This window comes from Cololabis saira, chromosome 2 (genome assembly GCF_033807715.1).
Source record: "Cololabis saira isolate AMF1-May2022 chromosome 2, fColSai1.1, whole genome shotgun sequence".
NCBI classification, from domain to species: Eukaryota; Metazoa; Chordata; class Actinopteri; order Beloniformes; family Belonidae; genus Cololabis; species Cololabis saira.
In genome coordinates, this window is record NC_084588.1 from 51,149,317 (window position 1) to 51,166,826 (window position 17,510).

General features: G+C 44.7%; 1 protein-coding gene across 1 annotated transcript in view; it reads left to right on the plus strand.

Moving 5' to 3' along the window:
• The first annotated feature begins 317 nt into the window (after nucleotides 1-317).
• Nucleotides 318-17,510, plus strand: part of LOC133456739 (NT-3 growth factor receptor-like) — an 89,757-nt gene continuing 72,564 nt past the window's right edge. Inside the window, exon 1 of the mRNA XM_061735300.1 lies at nucleotides 318-706. Coding sequence (XP_061591284.1) covers nucleotides 465-706 — 242 coding nt within the window. The 5' untranslated portion in view covers nucleotides 318-464. The remainder of the gene's footprint in view (nucleotides 707-17,510) is intronic.

The following is a 17,510-nucleotide window of genomic DNA, read 5'->3' on the forward strand; positions in this document are numbered from 1 at the left end:
AGCCTCCAGTCTGCTGGTCCTGCTCGGCTCGACGGCACCTCGGCTCTGCACCGGCAGCACCAGCATCATGATGCACCAGCTCGCAGCTCGAGCGGACGCTATGATTGCGCCTTCCCATTTTTGATTTGCGTTATCTCTCTCTCTGTTTTTTTTTTTTTTTTTTTTTTTACGTCTTGTCTTTCTTTCCACCCCCACCCCCCCTTTTTTTTTTTTTTTTTCCCTACCCAGTCTCTGACGCGCAAGGACATCCAGCATCCATCCCCATCCCCGGCCGAAGCGCTCACACAGAGCATCCTCTGTAAGACGCACCAGCAGCAGCAGCAGCAGCAGCATCCTCCTCCTCTTCCTCCCTTCCTCCCACTCTCCTCTTCTCCTCTTCTCTTCGTGCTGCTCAACCCTAGAGGACATCGGGACCCCCTTTTTCTATTTCCCACCCCCCCACACCCCCCACTTTGCCCGGAGACATGGATCTATGGTTTAATTCGATCCGGATTTGCTGGTGGAGGGTTTTGTTTCTCATGAGTATTTTCCAGGACTATCTGAGCTCCATGCTGGACTGCCCGCCGACCTGCAGCTGCTCTCAAACAGAGATCTATTGCAATAAGTCCGACAACGGCAGGTTTTTCCCTTTGCTCGCCCTGCAAGACACGGGCAGCAACGGGACCAGCGTGGACATAGCGGACTTATTCAAAAACATCACCACTATGTAAGTAGTTGCGGATTATGCTGCGCGTTTTTCTCTATCATTAATTCATCTCGTTCCCTGTGTGTGCTTTTCTAAATGTTTTTTTCTCTGCGCCGACTTGTTGGATTTTGGGTTTTATTCTGAGACTTTTTCCACTTGTCACAGTGTCTTTTATGGTAATCCATGTCTTTGGTAGGCGGTGGTAGAGCCTGGAATAACCGTGCGCATTCTTGCTGCCAGCGCGATGTCTCAAACAAACCTCTTCATCTTAAACCTTAAACCCGAGCCATCAAAAGCCATTTTCTCTCTGGCGGTGTTTCTGTTTCTCTGTTTCTCTTCCCACCCCCGTTTTCCCTCGTGTGTCCCTGTAAAGTTGCTCCTCCGCATCAGCAGCAGCCCCGCAGGCCTAGTGCACGGCCAAAGGGGGGTGTTGCAGAGACCCCGACATACATACATACATACATCCATCCCTCCATCCACACAGACCTCCACATCCATCCATCCAGCCACAGAGACCCCAACATACATACATCCATCCATCCATCCCTCCACGTCAGCAGAGACCCCCATATCTATCCATCCATCCATCCCTCCATCCACTCAGAATCCAACATCCCTCCATCCATCCACCCATCCATCCATCCACACAGTCCCCCATATCCATACATCCATCCATACATACATCCCTCCATCCCTCCATCCCTCCATCCATCCATCCCTCCATCCCTCCATCCATCCATCCATCAACAGAGACTCCAACATCCATCCCTCCATCCATCCATCCATCCACAGAGACCCCAACATACATCCATCCATCCATAGAGACCCCAACATCCATCCATCCATCCATCCATCCATCCATCCATCCATAGAGACCCCAACATCCATCCATCCATCCATCCATCCACAGAGACCCCAACATACATCCATCCATCCATAGAGACCCCAACATCCATCCATCCATCCATCCATCCACAGAGACCCCAACATACATCCATCCATCCACAGAGACCCCAACATACATCCATCCACAGATACCCCAACATCCATCCATCCATCCATCCATCCATCCACAGAGACCCCAACATACATCCATCCACAGAGACCCCAACATACATCCATCCACAGAGACCCCAACATACTGTACATCCATCCACAGAGACCCCAACATACATACATCCATCCACAGAGACCCCAACATCCATCCATCCACAGAGACCCCAACATACATACATCCATCCATCCATCCATCCACAGAGACCCCAACATACATCCATCCACAGAGACCCCAACATACATCCATCCACAGAGACCCCAACATACTGTACATCCATCCACAGAGACCCCAACATACATACATCCATCCACAGAGACCCCAACATCCATCCATCCACAGAGACCCCAACATACATACATCCATCCACAGAGACCCCAACATACATCCATCCACAGAGACCCCAACATACATACATCCATCCACAGAGACCCCGACATACATCCATCCATCCACACAGACCCCCACATACATCCATCCATCCATCCATCCATCCATCCACACCAGGCAGCCACTTGATTCTCGTCCTCCTCGCCAACACAAAGCCTCTTCACACTGGCTGTGCTAAATGAAAGGGAAATAAATGGTGCAGTAAGGTCAAGCAGTGAAATGTCAGCCTGCATCCGCTGAGAAGGATGCGAGGCTGCAAACTTTATCATGTCCGGATGATGCGAGGCGCGGACGCGGACGCGGACGCAGGGAACGCAGGGACGTCACTTGTGGCTCGTGTTTTCCACCGACCAACATCCTCATGTTACACCGTGTTAAACATATATTAAGATCTGTTTTTTAAAAAATGGCTTTAGGCTACTTAAAACAGAGGAGCTGTGATGACGGCAGACTACTGAAGCACCCCCTCCCCCTCGGCCGCACACTCCCACACACCCCCACAAGAGCTACATTTCCATTCTGCATCCTCCATCACTCCCTCCCTCCCTCCCTCTCTCCTTCTCTGGCATCGATCCTTCCTGCCAACATCAAAGCTTTCTTTCTTGAAAAGTCAAGGGAGGAAGAAAAGAAGGGGGTGAAAAAAAAGGGAGCCCAGGCCTCAAAATAAGACCTGTGGTTGTGGGAGACGCTCGATTTTGAGAGGAAAGACAGTCACACATCTGTCTCACGGAGCGGTGGTATTCCCGGCGCGGCTCCGCCGGCGGCGTCTTTTTACGCACAGAGGACTTTTCCTCCCGTCACTCCCGGTATCCCGTTCCTTCACCCTTTTATCCAGAGAAGGCAGACAACAACTTATTTTGGCGACACGCTCCATGGCCCTCCCGGGCCACTAGAGGGGGTCCTGGTTCCTGCTTCCTGTTCCCGGCTCCCTCTCTGCCTCTCGCCTCCACACAGGAAAGCATTTCCCCGACTGTCTTTAACAGGCAGGTTTGATCGCTCTCTGTCCGTCAGATCATGATTCAGCTGCGTTAAAGAGCATTTAGAAGTGTTTACTTGTATCTGAGCTCATTGGGTTTTCATTTAAATGCACATATTCTTTCCCCAAATGAGCACAAAGTCACGCACCGATCCGATCGCCTTCGTGTGCCTTTGAGAAAACCTAATGCAACTGACCCAAGACTAATTCTGTATTCGTGGCCAGTAAGCTCTTTTTTTTTTCTTCCTTTTTTCCCGCCTGCTCAGCATGGACAGCAGCGTCCAGCCCGCACCACCGGCAGCTCCCTGACAGCCTATCAGAGATCACACTGCCCCAATGTCACATCAGCTCCCATATCTGATTCACTTCTCTGGCTTGAAACTGTAGTACACGTTAGGAATGGGCGATATTTTACGGGTCACGATAAACCGTCAAAACAATTCCTGACGATAAGAATTTGTATCTCACGGTAAAAATGATAAATTCCTGTTGATGATGTTTTTGTGTAAAACTGATTTATGGTTCTGTGTTAAATCCACGCACAACGTACGTGAAGGAAGGAAGGAAGGAAGGAAGGAAGGAAGGAAGGAAGGGAGGGAGGAAGGGAGGGAGGGAGGGAGGAAGGAGAGAGCAGGAGGAAAGAAGGAAGGAAGGGAAAAAAGAAGGAAGGAAGGAAGGAAGGAAGGAAGGAAGGAAGGAAAGAAAGGGGAGAAGGAAGGGAGAAAACAAGGAAAGGAGGAAGGAAGGGAGAAAAGAGGAAGGAAGGAAATGCGCCAGAAAGAAAGAAAGAAAGAAAGAAAGAAAGAAAGAAAGAAAGAAGGATAAATTCCCGTTGATGAGGTTTTTGTGTAACAAACATGGCGGATCTGAGAGCGAGATAGATTTATAGTAAAAAAGATGGAGTTGAATTGGTATTTTTTTATCATCATTTTTATCGTTATCGGGATAAATGCCAGAAATTATCGTGATACATTTGTTAGTCCATACCGCCCATCCCTAGTACACAATAAATGACCGGCAGAGAATTAAGCTAAGTCCCACCTAATCTATTATTGTTATTATTGAAAAAGGGATGCGCCCTGAGAACGATGACCGGTATCCATAGTAATACGGAGCAGTAAGAGACAGACTGAGCTCACATACACCACAAGTGGTCCCTTGATCTTTTCTCTCCGTAAGCAGGAAGATGATTGTGTTTTGTTTGTGTTTTTCTGACAAAAATGGCCACGAACGAGATTCATCTAAAGAAACACATCAAAAGAATGGAAAATTGTAATATAGATAGAATCTAAAGCGAGGGCTCCATCGCAGCAATTGTGGAGGAGGAGGAAGATGATGGTGATGGTGAGGAGGAGAAGGAGGGAGAAAGGAAAGGAAAGGGAGGGGAGGGGAGGGGGTGGCTATTGGTCAGCCAAAGAAAACTGCCAAGTCTAGATATTAGTTTTCCAGCTCTCTCACATTAGGAATTCATCTCAAGCAGCATCATTGTGTGGGGCAGATAAGATAAGGCTGTGCTATGATTCTTGAGCAGGGATGAAAAAGGTTCTCCGAGACAAACGGAAGACGTTTAAGGGTTTCTGTAAGTGCCGCTATGAACCGAGTATAAGAATCCAATCAGCCTTCCCACTCCTGGAAATAATGTTCGGCCTCATTTAGTCATATTTTGTTCACATGCATATACTCAGGCTTTAGGAGGAGAGGGTGAAGGAAAGGGCCGACCCACACCTGGCACCTCACACTTCCCAGGCAGTGACTCATAAATGCTCACAAGTGGGAAAACGGCACATTCATGTAACGTCTGCTGCACATCCATGTTGGATAGACGGCCTAGCAAAGTCAGCTGTGCACCCTAGGGTGCTGCGTCGGGACTGAGATCCTGGTCAATAATAAACTGTGGCTACGTTTACATGCAGTCAAAATTTGGGTTATTGCTAATATTCCGACTGAAACATTCGGAATATTCCGTTTACATGCGTGAGCAAACAGAGTTATCCCTGTTTACATGGTGATTAATCATTCGGGATATCTCCATCAAACCAGCGACGCACGGAGAACGTCATGACGCAATTAGCGTCATTTCCGCTTCTTCTTCCTGTATCCAAAACAAATGCTGCTTCTTGTAAATCTGGCTATCCCGGTACTTTTTACCGTCTACAAATGCCAAAATGTTCATATCCTTCATTACATTTATGAAGTAATTAGTCTCCTCCTCACTCCAAAAGTGTGGCCGGGTCTTGCGTTTCTCCATGTTTAGAAGAACTTCCTGGACTCAAAATTTCTTGTGAACAGAGCATGTGCAGAAAACAAATTCCTGTTCCTTTTGATGGGGATATTCCGTTTGGCCCAATGACCATGACCCAATATTCAGGTTTTAAAAGGAGTAACCCAGGGCTCATATTCGGGTTTTTAAAAACCGGAATATGAGCAAATTCAGGTTATTCAAAGGGGTTATTGGTGTTTACATGGCCGTGCAAATTCGGGTTATTGCCAATATTCGGGTTTTAAAAGGGTTATTGATGCATGGAAACGCAGTAAGTGGCTATCTAAAGAAACACAGGGGCGTCGTCGACAAATGAGGTTCAGCGAAAAAACAATATTTGAATCTGTGAGACTATAGTAGAATGATTCAGCAAGTTAACATCGCTGCTTTCTAGTTATGGCTTTACAATGTTCAGTTGTTCAAGGCCGTCACTAGACAGATATTTAAATGTTGATTTGTTCTGAGCCTTCCTTTGTCACTGGAAATGATAAAAAATGTGAAAGTGAAGAATTTGCTTTTGCCTGTCACACCACGTTGAAGACTGGAGGAATAAACAATCGCAGCAATGTGTAATCGGACAGGAATTCAAGCAGGAGCAGACGGGAGAGTGGCACAAGGTTTTTACTTGGCATGTTGGGGAGAGGTAGAGCGAACTCTGTTGCAGCTGTGATGCCAGTGTGGTTGAACATGTGTGACCGGTGCCACCCGAGCATCGGTGTGCACCAAGGAAGCAAACTGAGACCCCTGGAGAAGGTTGGACCTCAGTCCAGACAGAACCAGACTGTCTTTCCAATCAGGTTTTGTTGTTTTTTTTCCATATTGTTTAGGTTTTTCTTTCCATCCCTCCCCGTGTTGAAACGTCAATGGGAATGCCAAACCAACCAGGATTTATATGCATCATTTTCTGCTTCAGTCCAGACCAAAAGTACCGTACTAGGCAAGGCAAGTTTATTTGTATAGCACAATTCAACACAAGGTAATTCAAAGTGCTTTACATCAACAAAGTGGAAAGACACAATTAAACAGTAAATAACAAATAAAATGGAATAAAATGATAAGAGAAGAGGTAAAATAATAAAAAGCACAAGTTGTTAAAAAGTAAGGGCAGTAGAGTACAGCAGGTACATCTCATTCTTAATTTTGGCAAGAATTACGTTTCTATACAGTCAAAACGTACAAAGACCGGGTCAAATACAGTATTACAAAAGTAATCTGTAACAATTCGTACAGTGAATTAGAACAATTTGACAATTCCATGCCACAATGCCTGTTTCCAGGTCTTATTTCACACAACTGACGAGAATTACGTTTCTATACGGTCAAACTACAGGTGCTGAAAGCATCCAGAAAATCCCCTTCGTACGGGACTGAAGTACAAATGAATCTGTGACGCGTCACCTTCCCAGTTTCATTTGTTATCATCTGTTTGTTTCATCGGTCAACTCAGGCTCGTCCCGGTTACAGCGCCCCCCGTTGGGACGGACTTCCTGTCAAGATGATTGAGAGTCGATGTGACAAATTTCCGTATTCGCTGTCACAACACTGTATGGGGTCGTCTTCTACTCGTGATGAAGTCAAGTTGTTGTTTGCACTCAAACAACAAAGGATAACAAGGGGTGGATGTCACGTTTCTACACTGGTCTCATTTTTTAGCAACCCCTCACGTGATTGATATGATCGGTGCGTCGTTAATTACCCTACGAACTGTGCAGAAGTGCACATTAAACATGAAGCTATACCAGTCAGAGAAAGTCCTCCTCTGCAGCACCACTGAGTCTCATTTGCTCAGTGCTTTTAATTATCAGAAAAGGTTTGTGCTGAAGGGTCTAGTTTAACCTGAAATCATTATCTTTTCCTGTAAATAATAGAAAAGGGGGAAGAAAAAAGCCCAGAACATGAGCATGTCCCTCAGAGTGCCTTGGCTCTCTCACATTCTGAATTCCACGCTATACGCTGCCTCGTCCACCCTCCATCACTGATCTGTATGGCCATTTCCTTTGCCTTCAGCTGCTTAACATCCATAACGTGTCCCAGACTCCTGCAGCTCACCCATCTTCTGTTGCTCTTTGATCCTTTTCTTCCAAGAATTGCATCCATGCAGTCGCCATCATTACAGGAGCTGCAGCAAAGCACAGCGTTCCACTGCAGACATTTGGACTTGCTGTTCCGGGGAAAGTACAGGTGTCAATCACGAGAATAACGGCCGCAATGCACTTAGAGAAGGTCCTTGATGCCGTGGCTGCCGGTTTATTGGAGCCCACTTAAAGGGGACACTTAATGGAGCCTGTTCTCTTCCTGCTCTGACAAGTTTGGGATATCTGCTGTGAAAAGGGTTGACAGAGAAATCCAATCTGTGAGCGTCTTTTAAAGGCAAAGTGTGAATATGTTCTTGTTTATGTGACGATAGCCAACCGAACCGTGATTCCTGTAGCATGATAATAACGGGTGATACATCCTGATATCAACCATTTTAGGACTCTTAAGGAAAATATTAAAACAAATCAAATCAAAAAACTCTCTTAAAACTGTCTTAAGCAGAGGTGGGTAGAGTAGCCAAAAATTGTACTCAAGTAAAAGTACTGTTACTTCAGAATCATATTACTCAAGTAGAAGTAAAAAGTAGTCATCCAAATAATTACTTGAGTAAAAGTAAAAAAGTACTTGGTGAAAAAACTACTCAAGTACTGAGTAACTGTCTGATTTATTTTTTTAACACAACCATTCAAACAGACAAAAGTACAAAATAATCATCTTCAGGCAAATTAAATCAATAAAATAATACAATAAATTTAAATTAATAAAAAATAAAAAATAGCTTAAATTAAAATAATCTTAAAGTAAATTCAAGTACTTTAATAAATAATAAAATAATTAAAATAATAACAGAATAAAAAAATAAAGTAAGCACAAGTAGCACAAAATGTCAAGCCTTTGTACTTTTCTTTTTTAACCAGCAGAACTAGAACAAACATGAACTCATAGAAACTCTGTGTGTGTTTGAGTCTGTGTAAATGTGACAAAACATGCAAAAACAAACATTTTTCCCAAAGAATCACCCAGTGATGTCATGAGATTGACGCGTACGTGGATAAAAGGGATAAAAGAAAAGTAACAGCTCAACGTAGCCTAATGTAGCGGAGTAAGAGGAACCGTTTCTTCTTCACAAATCTACTCAAGTAAAAGTAAAAAGTATAGTGATTCAAAACTACTCCTAAAAGTACAAAATTTCCCAAAACTTACTCAAGTAAATGTAAGGGAGTAAATGTAACTCGTTACTACCCACCTCTGGTCTTAAGTGACTACTAGATAAAAAAAAATACTCTCAACATAACCCGTCACTTAGTTTAGGGATTCTCAGCTTGAAAGTATGTACAGTAATTCAGTTAGCCGTTTCCACGGTACTGTGGCGTCACAGACTTGGAGTCGAGTCGTCCCATCTGCGAATCCTTTCATCCAACTAGAGTTACTCTGTGTTTGCTGTTCCTATAAATTGGCTGTAACATTCATTTAAAAAGCCACAGCTGAGCGGGCTGGACTCGTGTTTAGCGGCTGACTCAGCCTTTTAAAAGCGGCTACAAAATTTCCCAAAACACTCACGACAGATCCGTGATAGTTTTATGGAAATGTACAGATCCGTACGGTATTCACTATGTCTCATTCCCACAGGGATCCATAGTTGTTTATTAGTCACAGGTCTCCCCTTTAGGCATATTTCAGGACACAAAATGAGTAAAATTACAATCGTCTGGGTTCAGAAGGTTCTCGGTTGCAGACGACCTCGTCAGAACTGCTGACGCTCCGACATGAAAGCGACCAAGTTTTAGTTAAGGAGACGTATATAGAACATTTCTCATTCAATTCAATTCAATTCAATTCAATTTTATTCATATAGCGTCTAATACAGCAGATGTCTCTAGACGCTTTCCAGAGATCCAGAACATGAACATAGACATAAACATAAACATAAAACCCCGAGCAATTATTACATAAACAATGGCAGGTAAAAACTCCCATAGTGGGAGAAAAACCTTAAGCCAAACAGTGGCAAGAAAAACCCCCCTTTAGGAGGAAGAAACCTGGACCAGGACCTGGATCATAAGGGGGGACCCTCCTGCCGAAGGCACCGCAGGCCAGACCGCAGCTCCTGAAGCTCCGGCCTGCAAACATGCACAAAAGAGAAAAAAGGAGGGCCGGCACAAGAAACTGCAGGAACAATGGACAAAAATGATAGCTATGAGATACTTATAATAAATAAAAATGGTAATGGAGAAGAGAGGAAGGGAAAAGGAGAGGAGAAGAAGGGTGAGAGGCACCGCCCAGCGGATCATGTCGGTGCCCCCCTGCAGCATAAGCCTATAGCAGCAGATCTACCACCAAGCTATATTTGAGACTAACTATTATAGTCTTGTTCTATAGCTGCAACTACGACTACTGACTCTAACACACTAGAGTTTACACTACCTAGAGATGCTCATGCTCAAAGTTGAGAGCGCGTGCAAAGCCCCGTATTCTTTGATGTCTCATGATGTGATTCAAGCACAAATCATACGGTGTTTGTTTGTTGATTTTTAGTGCGACTCTCAAGTTGTTATTTGCTTCTTAAATGGATGCTTTTTAAAAATGTCATGACTCTTTTTTTTTTCCCCCTATGTGAATTTATGAGGAATGTAAAATTGCCATCTGTTTATCTGCAAACAAAAATGTGAGTCTTGCACTCTTAAATGGTTTACTAATTGCCCCTGTTGCAAGCTGATTGAGAAGCATCTTTAAAATCTTGAGCCCTCGCTCTATAAAAAAGTGTCCTCGTTTTCAAGAGCTTTAGCTCTCCTCTTTATCTTGATCAATCTTTTACTTTTAGAAAGGGACACCTCCAAACATTCAAAGTCATTTTTTGTGAGGAGAACTATCCCCCATGCATCCCTGCACTGCGTTAGCTGACTGTGTGTTTCATTAGTCTCATTAGACTTAAAGCTTCCTAAAATTTTCTTTTCTTTCTGCAATATTGACCCAGAAAAGCTCCATTTTGAATTATTGATTCCTGGACACCTTGAAGCTCACGGTTTATGTGAAACCAGCTTGCTGAAGCTGCCAAATAAACCTGTTTTATATCGAAATGCCTCCAAGGTCTGCTTAGGTGGCTTGCGTGGGCTGCAGATGTTTGTCCTCTGGTTCAGACACCGAGCATTACTGCATTACATAAACGCACTGTTTTCTTTGCCTCTCATAACTCATGTGCAGCCCACATACTGTACGTGTGTTACCGAAGCCAATAGCAACTCCACATTCAAATATGGGCTGTATAAATCTTTCGTAAGGGTTCTGAATGAAAATTGAAACATGGATTTTACAGAAATTTACCTTTTTGTAAGTTAGTGAAACCATATCAATAAGGATTACTTCATATGAACAAACCCAATAGTACGCACCCATAATGAGTGAACAGAATGGTGTCGTATCCCCCTGTAACATTCACAGATGTGAGGAAATGTGCTGCACAAGAACCAAAGCTTTAGACGTAAAGGCTGCAGACGTATATTTGCCTTTGCACACCGTGATGAAATTTCTGTTTGGAGAATGAAAGTCAAGGGATAAAACGTCAAGAACACAAGTTTCACTGGGAATGTTTCAGCGGAGCAGCAACGTAGCTGGAGATGCTCTTAAGTTAATGAATGGATGATTGACAGTAGCATCGCCACCCCTCCCCCCCAGAGTTTATTTCAAGTGTCACTATCAAACCGGTGTTCTGCCAATCCCTGCTACCTGCCGAGAAATGCTACTTTGTGGTTCTGCGCATGCGCACAGTCGATTTTCAAAGTTTGATTGGCACGTCCATGATTTCTTGCACGATGTAAAATTGATAATATGGGATGTTGAGTATTGGATCCTTCAAAATACTCTACCCATGACATGAATTGCATTACATAAAGAGATAAAGAGAAAAAAAACTACAATTCTATGGCTTTATTTGATATTCATTCAGTCATTGGCCTTTTTATTTAACCAGGCAGGTCATTAAGAACATTCTTATTTACAATAACGGCCTGGCAAGAGACAAGGACCACTTGGAGGGGAAAAGGAAGTGGTTTAGGGAGTAAAACACACTAAAGTTGTAGCTCTACAAAGGTACAAAACCATTAGGGAGCATTTTTTGGCAAAGGAGCAGAAATTGGCAGAACACCGGCATCCAAAAAGAGCAGAGCTCTGCTAGAACACCTGTTGTAGCTGGATGCAAACCGGGTTTAGTTGAGCAAAGCCCTCAGGGACGGCGGGCTGATTGACAGCTGGTCCCAGCAGAATTCTGCTGGAACCGTTCTGTTCTTGTTCAGTAACGGGGAGCTGGGGGAGTGTTGGGGGGGGCTGGACTTGAATGGTTGTGGATGTATATACAGTACACACTAAAAATTTGGACACACTTCCCCATTTGTTTGAATGAGAAGCTGTTTCCAAACTTTTGGTCTGTATCCTCTGTCTGTTTTTAGCCGATGCAGAATTAGCACGAGCTGCCTGGTGCTTAGCTAACCATTGCCCACCCACTGCCTGTCGCAGCGATCTGTTGTCACAATTAATAGCACTGTCATTACCAGATTTGAGACGCTACCCGGTTTGAGTCACGCATGCGCAGTCTTGTCCAACATCATCGGCCATCTTGGAAAGCGACATACGGCAACACCACTTGGACAAACTGTCATTACCCGATGTGAGTCGCTACCGCGCATGCGCCACTTTTCGTTGTGCATTTCAGCAGGAAATCAGTCAGTCAGTGGAGAAGTAGAGAGTGTTGTCATTACCCGATTATTGATTAAAATGAGCGACTTTAATGTTTTCCCTCAGCTCCATGCCTACATGGAATCTGGAAAGTTTCATCACAGTTTGGGAAAAGCTGACAAATGGAAGATTACTCGTTCTATGAGTAATTACATATCCAAACACACACACACTATATATATATATATATATATATATATATATATATATATATATATATATATATATATATATATATATATACATACTACTCACAATAAGTTAGGGATATTGTGAGAGACTATTTTTATTGTCTAAATTTTTAGGGTAATATTAAACTAATGAAAATGGTGTTTCTTCTCATTCATCATTAGTAATATCAAAGGGAACTTTTACTTATTGCATTAAAATTCAGACCAAATAGGAAAAGCAATCATGTAAATAATAACTGTAGTTTGTCCAAGTGGTGTTGCCGTATGTTGCTTTCCAATATGGCCGACGATGTTGGACGCGACTGCGCATGTGTGACTCAAATCGGGTAGTGACTCACATCGGGTAATGACAAGCACAACAAAATGCATTCTCTTTAAAATATGAAGGATTATATTATTGTTAGGCCAGTTGCAGCTCAGCGGCTGCTATCAGAAGTCAATACAGCGCTAACCGCTAGGTCGTGACAGCTAGCCTTCACCAATGCCATTCGTGAGCGTGTGTATATTCTACATTGGCCTCAACCCAGAAGTTACACCGTTGGCACTTTTGTGGCAAGGTGTTATTTTCATGTGAGGGTTATTGTGTCCCCAAAAGAAAAATGTGTTCAGAGAAATGATTTGTGATACCTGGCCGGTGTTTACACCACACGTCTCCGTATCTCTGCTTCTGTGTGCCTGAGGTTTGATTTTCTCAAGGAGAGAGTTGACACCGAACAAAGTACAGATATCAAACTTTACAGGTGTGTAAAAAGGATCAAGGTGAAGTTTGAAAATGAAAGGTTTGAAAATGTCTATGTTCTGGCCCTTGAGCGCTGAGGAGGGGAAGAGAAAAACCACCAGGAGTGAGCTGGGAGTGAGACGGGGCGGCGGCTTCTTTAAACGCCTGCCGCCTACACCCTTTTTCTTTCATTTGTAATATATTCATAATCTGTAATTAAATGGTTTTCATAAGTGACAAAAACAAGAAGGCGTCTCATGGTGGTTTGCATGAAGAGAAAAGCGGCAGCTCCCCCAGAGTACGCAGTGGTTGACGGTAGGAGTTTAGGAGTCAAATGTCCAGTAGGTTGAGCAGCATCTTGGTTTTATTAACCATTGTACTGTATTCGGGTCAAGGAAGGAGGAAGAGAAGAAGGGAGGAAGGAAGGAAGAATGAAAGGAAGGAAGGAAGGAAGGAAGGAAGGAAGGAAGGAAGGAAGGAAGGAAGGAAGGAAGGAAGGAAGGAAGGAAGGAAGGAAGGAAGGAAGGAAGGAAGGAAGGAAGGAAGGAAGGAAGGAAGGAAGGGAGAAAAGAGGAAGGGAAGAAGGAAGGAGAGAGCAGGAGGAAAGAAGGAAAGAAGGAAGAATGAAAAGAAGGAAAGAAAGAAGGAAGGAGGGAAGGAAGGAGAGAGCAGGAGGAAGGAAAGAAGTGAGAAAAGAGAAAGGGAAGAAGGAAGCAGAGGGCAGGAGGAAAGAAGGAAGGAAGGAAGGAAGGAAGGAAACAAGGAAAGAAAGAAGGAAGGGAGAAAAGAGGAAGGAAGGAAACAAGGAAAGAAGGGAGAAAAGAGGAAGGGAAGAAGGAAGGAGAGAGAAAGGAGGAAGGAAGGAAGGAAGGAAGGAAGGGAGGAAGGAAGGAAGGGAGAAAACAAGGAAAGAAGGAATGAAGGGAGAAAAGAGGAAGGGAAGAAGGAAGGAAAGAGCAGGAGGAAAGAAGGAAGGAAGGAAGGAAGGAAGGAAGGAAGGAAAGAAGTGAGAAAAGAGGAAGGGAAGGAGGAAGGAGAGAGCAGGAGGAAAGAAGGAAAGAAGGAAGAATGAAAAGAAGGAAAGAAAGAAGGAAGGAGGGAAGGAAGGAGAGAGCAGGAGGAAGGAAGGAAGGAAGGAAGGGAGAAAACAAGGAAAGAAGGAAGGAAGGGAGAAAAGAGGAATGGAAGAAGGAAGGAGAGAGCAGGAGGAAAGAAGGAAGGATAATTAGGTCATTTTGACCTGAAGACAGTACAAGGGTTAAAGGTTAATAGGGATGTCCTTGGCCGAGGAAATAACGATGCATATGCATCGTTATCTAAAGCCAGATTTTTGACAAGTAATAATGGCGACTGGTTGAAAAGTGTTGCTGGATTTTATGAAAAATGATGATTCTTATATTCCATCGGAAAAGTGCTGATTATTTCCGGGGTCTCCCATGTGCATTGAGTTGGAAGCGTTGGCACCTCCTTCACCGTAGCATGTGTGTGTGCACCCGGCTCACACCTTCGCTCTCACAAACACTCTCCTCCCTTCCTCTTCCCTCTGCAGATATATTTATTTATGTCCCTGCCACATCTCCTCTGTTCTTTATCCATTTCTTTGTCTTTGTTCTGAGCCGCGCGCTGTGAGGTTGCAATGTCTGAGTTTCTGATGCCCAGCTCCCCTGAATCTGTCATCTTGATTTAGTTTTGTTATCATCCTGATATCTCGCTTTGTGGTTTCCACATCATTGATTTTTTTTTTTTTTTTTTTTTGCTTCGTCTTTTACTCCTCTGGGGTGAGATGTGTTTACAAACCGAGTGGAAGGGATTTGTGTGATCTGCAGTTTTTTGGTGCACAAGTATAATTTGAAGACAGAAATAAAGCAGACCTAAAGCTCTCGTCCCCTCCCCTAACTCGCCCTAACTCGCCCCTACACCGATCTGCCATCAGTTTGTGCTTCGTATCAAAGTGCAGCTCCAAGAAAAATCTGAGTGCTCAGCACTTTTGCTCTTTCACTGCATTTCTTTGGAAGTGGGTGAATTGATTGGTTTGGCAGCATTAGGCTTTGTGTATTAGTTTTATTCTTGTTGATTGTACTTGTACTCTTGCTAGTCATAAGCTGATCAATGGCAACCCAATTAAAACGCTTCTCAGCAGAGCTTTGAAATCAAACTCCAAAATGATTTGCTGTGGAAGCTTTTTTTTCCGTTTTCTGAATAAAGAACCAGTAATGTGGTTCAACATTGAAATGTACTTTATAATATTTAGAAGTTGCAAAGAATGGCTACTAATAAGCAGGCGGATATTTGATTCAAGAGGCTGTGACTTGCCCACTCAGCCACTAAAATAACTTATACTTTAAATCCAAAGACTGCAGCGGCTGCAGCTCTCGGTGAAAGCACAATATCTGGAGGACCACATATTGTGTTCCTGTCACAGTAGTTTCATTAGAGAGCCGCTGAGGCGGAATAATGTAATATAAGCCCATCTCGAAATTTGACAGTGTGTCTTGAAATGGCTCTGAGAATTTTTTGATTCAAGCGATTCCAACGAGCCCCCAATAATCCCCTTGCATCTGTCGTCCCATGATGCATCAGCATCATCACCGCTGAAGCCGTTTAACCACACAGGGCCGAGCCGCTAACAAGCGCGAGTCGGTCGTCACCGCAGACCCCCGGCCGAGCCGCATCGCGACGCTCACCTCGGGTAGCGAGCGACGAGCTCCTCTGTTTTTAGGCATATCATCAAGTTTGCATGAGCCCGTCTTTTGTGGAAAGTAGGTCACGGCTGCCATCTGAGAATAAGGAGGAGTGAGGCGCCTCCGTTCGGATGCTCTGTATGCAGGGATGCTGCCGAGAGTCCCGGGCAATGTGACCGACCCAGCTTCTCCCACGCCCCCAACGCCTCTCACGCTGCATCTGCAGGCAGGCCCCGGGCTAGAAGAGCCGCATAGTAATGAAGCTCCCGCCTTTTTAACAGTCAAAAGATTCATTGATGATCAGTGGGTGAAGAAGAAACCAACAAAAAAAAAACCCTGAAGGCTCCGCTGCTTTAGGTAGGACTAGAAACAGCCTTTAAAGTCTCGCAGCAGCGTTCCAGGGACTAGAAACAGCCTTTAAAGTCTCGCAGCAGCGTTCCAGGGGGCGGCTGTTTGCATTCATTTGAGCTGTTGCTTTTAATGTGGCAGATTAGGACGGAGTTGCAGTTGTGTGAGATTAACCCTTATGCTGTCTTCAGGTCAAGGAAGGAAGGAAGGAAGGAAGGAAGGAAGGAAGGAAGGAAGGAAGGAAGGAAGGAAGGAAGGAAGGAAGGAAGGAAGGAAGGAAGGAAGGAAGGAAGGAAGGAAGGAAGGAAGGAAGGAAGGAAGGAAGGAAGGAAGGAAGACAAGAAGGAAGGAAGGGAGACAAGAAGGGAAGAAGGGAGGAAAGAAGAAAGGGAGGAAGGAAGGAAAGAAGGAAGAAGGGAGGAAAGAAGAAAAGAAGGAAGGAAGGAAAGAAGGAAGGAAGGGAGAAAAAAAGGAAGGAAAGAAGGAAGGAAGGGAGAAATGAAAGAAGGAAGGAAGGGAGAAAAGAAGGAAGGAAGGAAGGAAGGAAGGAAGGAAGGGAGAACAGAAGGAAGGAAGGGAGAAAAGAAGGAAGGAAGGGAGAAGGAAGGAGAGAGCAGACCCAAAAACACTACAAGGCTTAAGATTTAAGAGACGGGTGGGGGCGGGTTAGGGGGGTTAGGGTTAGGGGGGTTAGGGTTAGGGGGGTTAGGGTTAGGGTTAGGGTTTGGGGGTTAGGGTTAGGGTTACGGGGGTTAGGGTTAGGGTTACGGGGGTTAGGGTTAGGGGGGGTTAGGGTTAGGGGGTTAGGCTTAGGGTTGGGGTTAGGGGGGTTAGGGTTAGGGGGTTAGGGTCAGGGTTAGGGTTAGGGGGGTTAGGGTTAGGGTTAGGGGGGGTTAGGGTCATGTTTAGGGTTAGGGTTAGGGGGGGTTAGGGTTAGGGTTGGGGTTAGGGTTAGGGGGGTTAGGGGGGTCAGGGTTAGGGGGGTTAGGGTTAGGGTTAGGTTTGGGGTTAGGGGGGTTAGGGTTAGGGTGGTTAGGGTTAGGGGGGTTAGGGTTAGGTTTAGGGTTAGGGGGGTTAGGGTTAGGGGGGTTAGGGTTAGGGGGGTTAGGGCTAGGGGGGTTAGGGTTAGGGTTAGGTTTAGGGTTAGGTGGGGTTAGGTTTAGGGTTAAGGTTAGGGTTAGGGTTAGGTGGGGTTAGGTTTAGGGTTAAGGTTAGGGTTAGGGTTAGGGTTAGGGGGGATGGGGGGGCAACACCTTTCTACCTAACTGAACGGCCACCGGTTGCACGGACGGAGATGTGAGATGTTTCCCTGCGTTTCCTGAATCAGCTAACGCCCGTCTGCTTTTGCGCTTCGTGACGCTCCGTCTTTCTCCCGATGTGCATTGCACAGATAAACCCAAAGTTGTGAACACATGACTCTTCAATTTCACTTTTAATCAGGT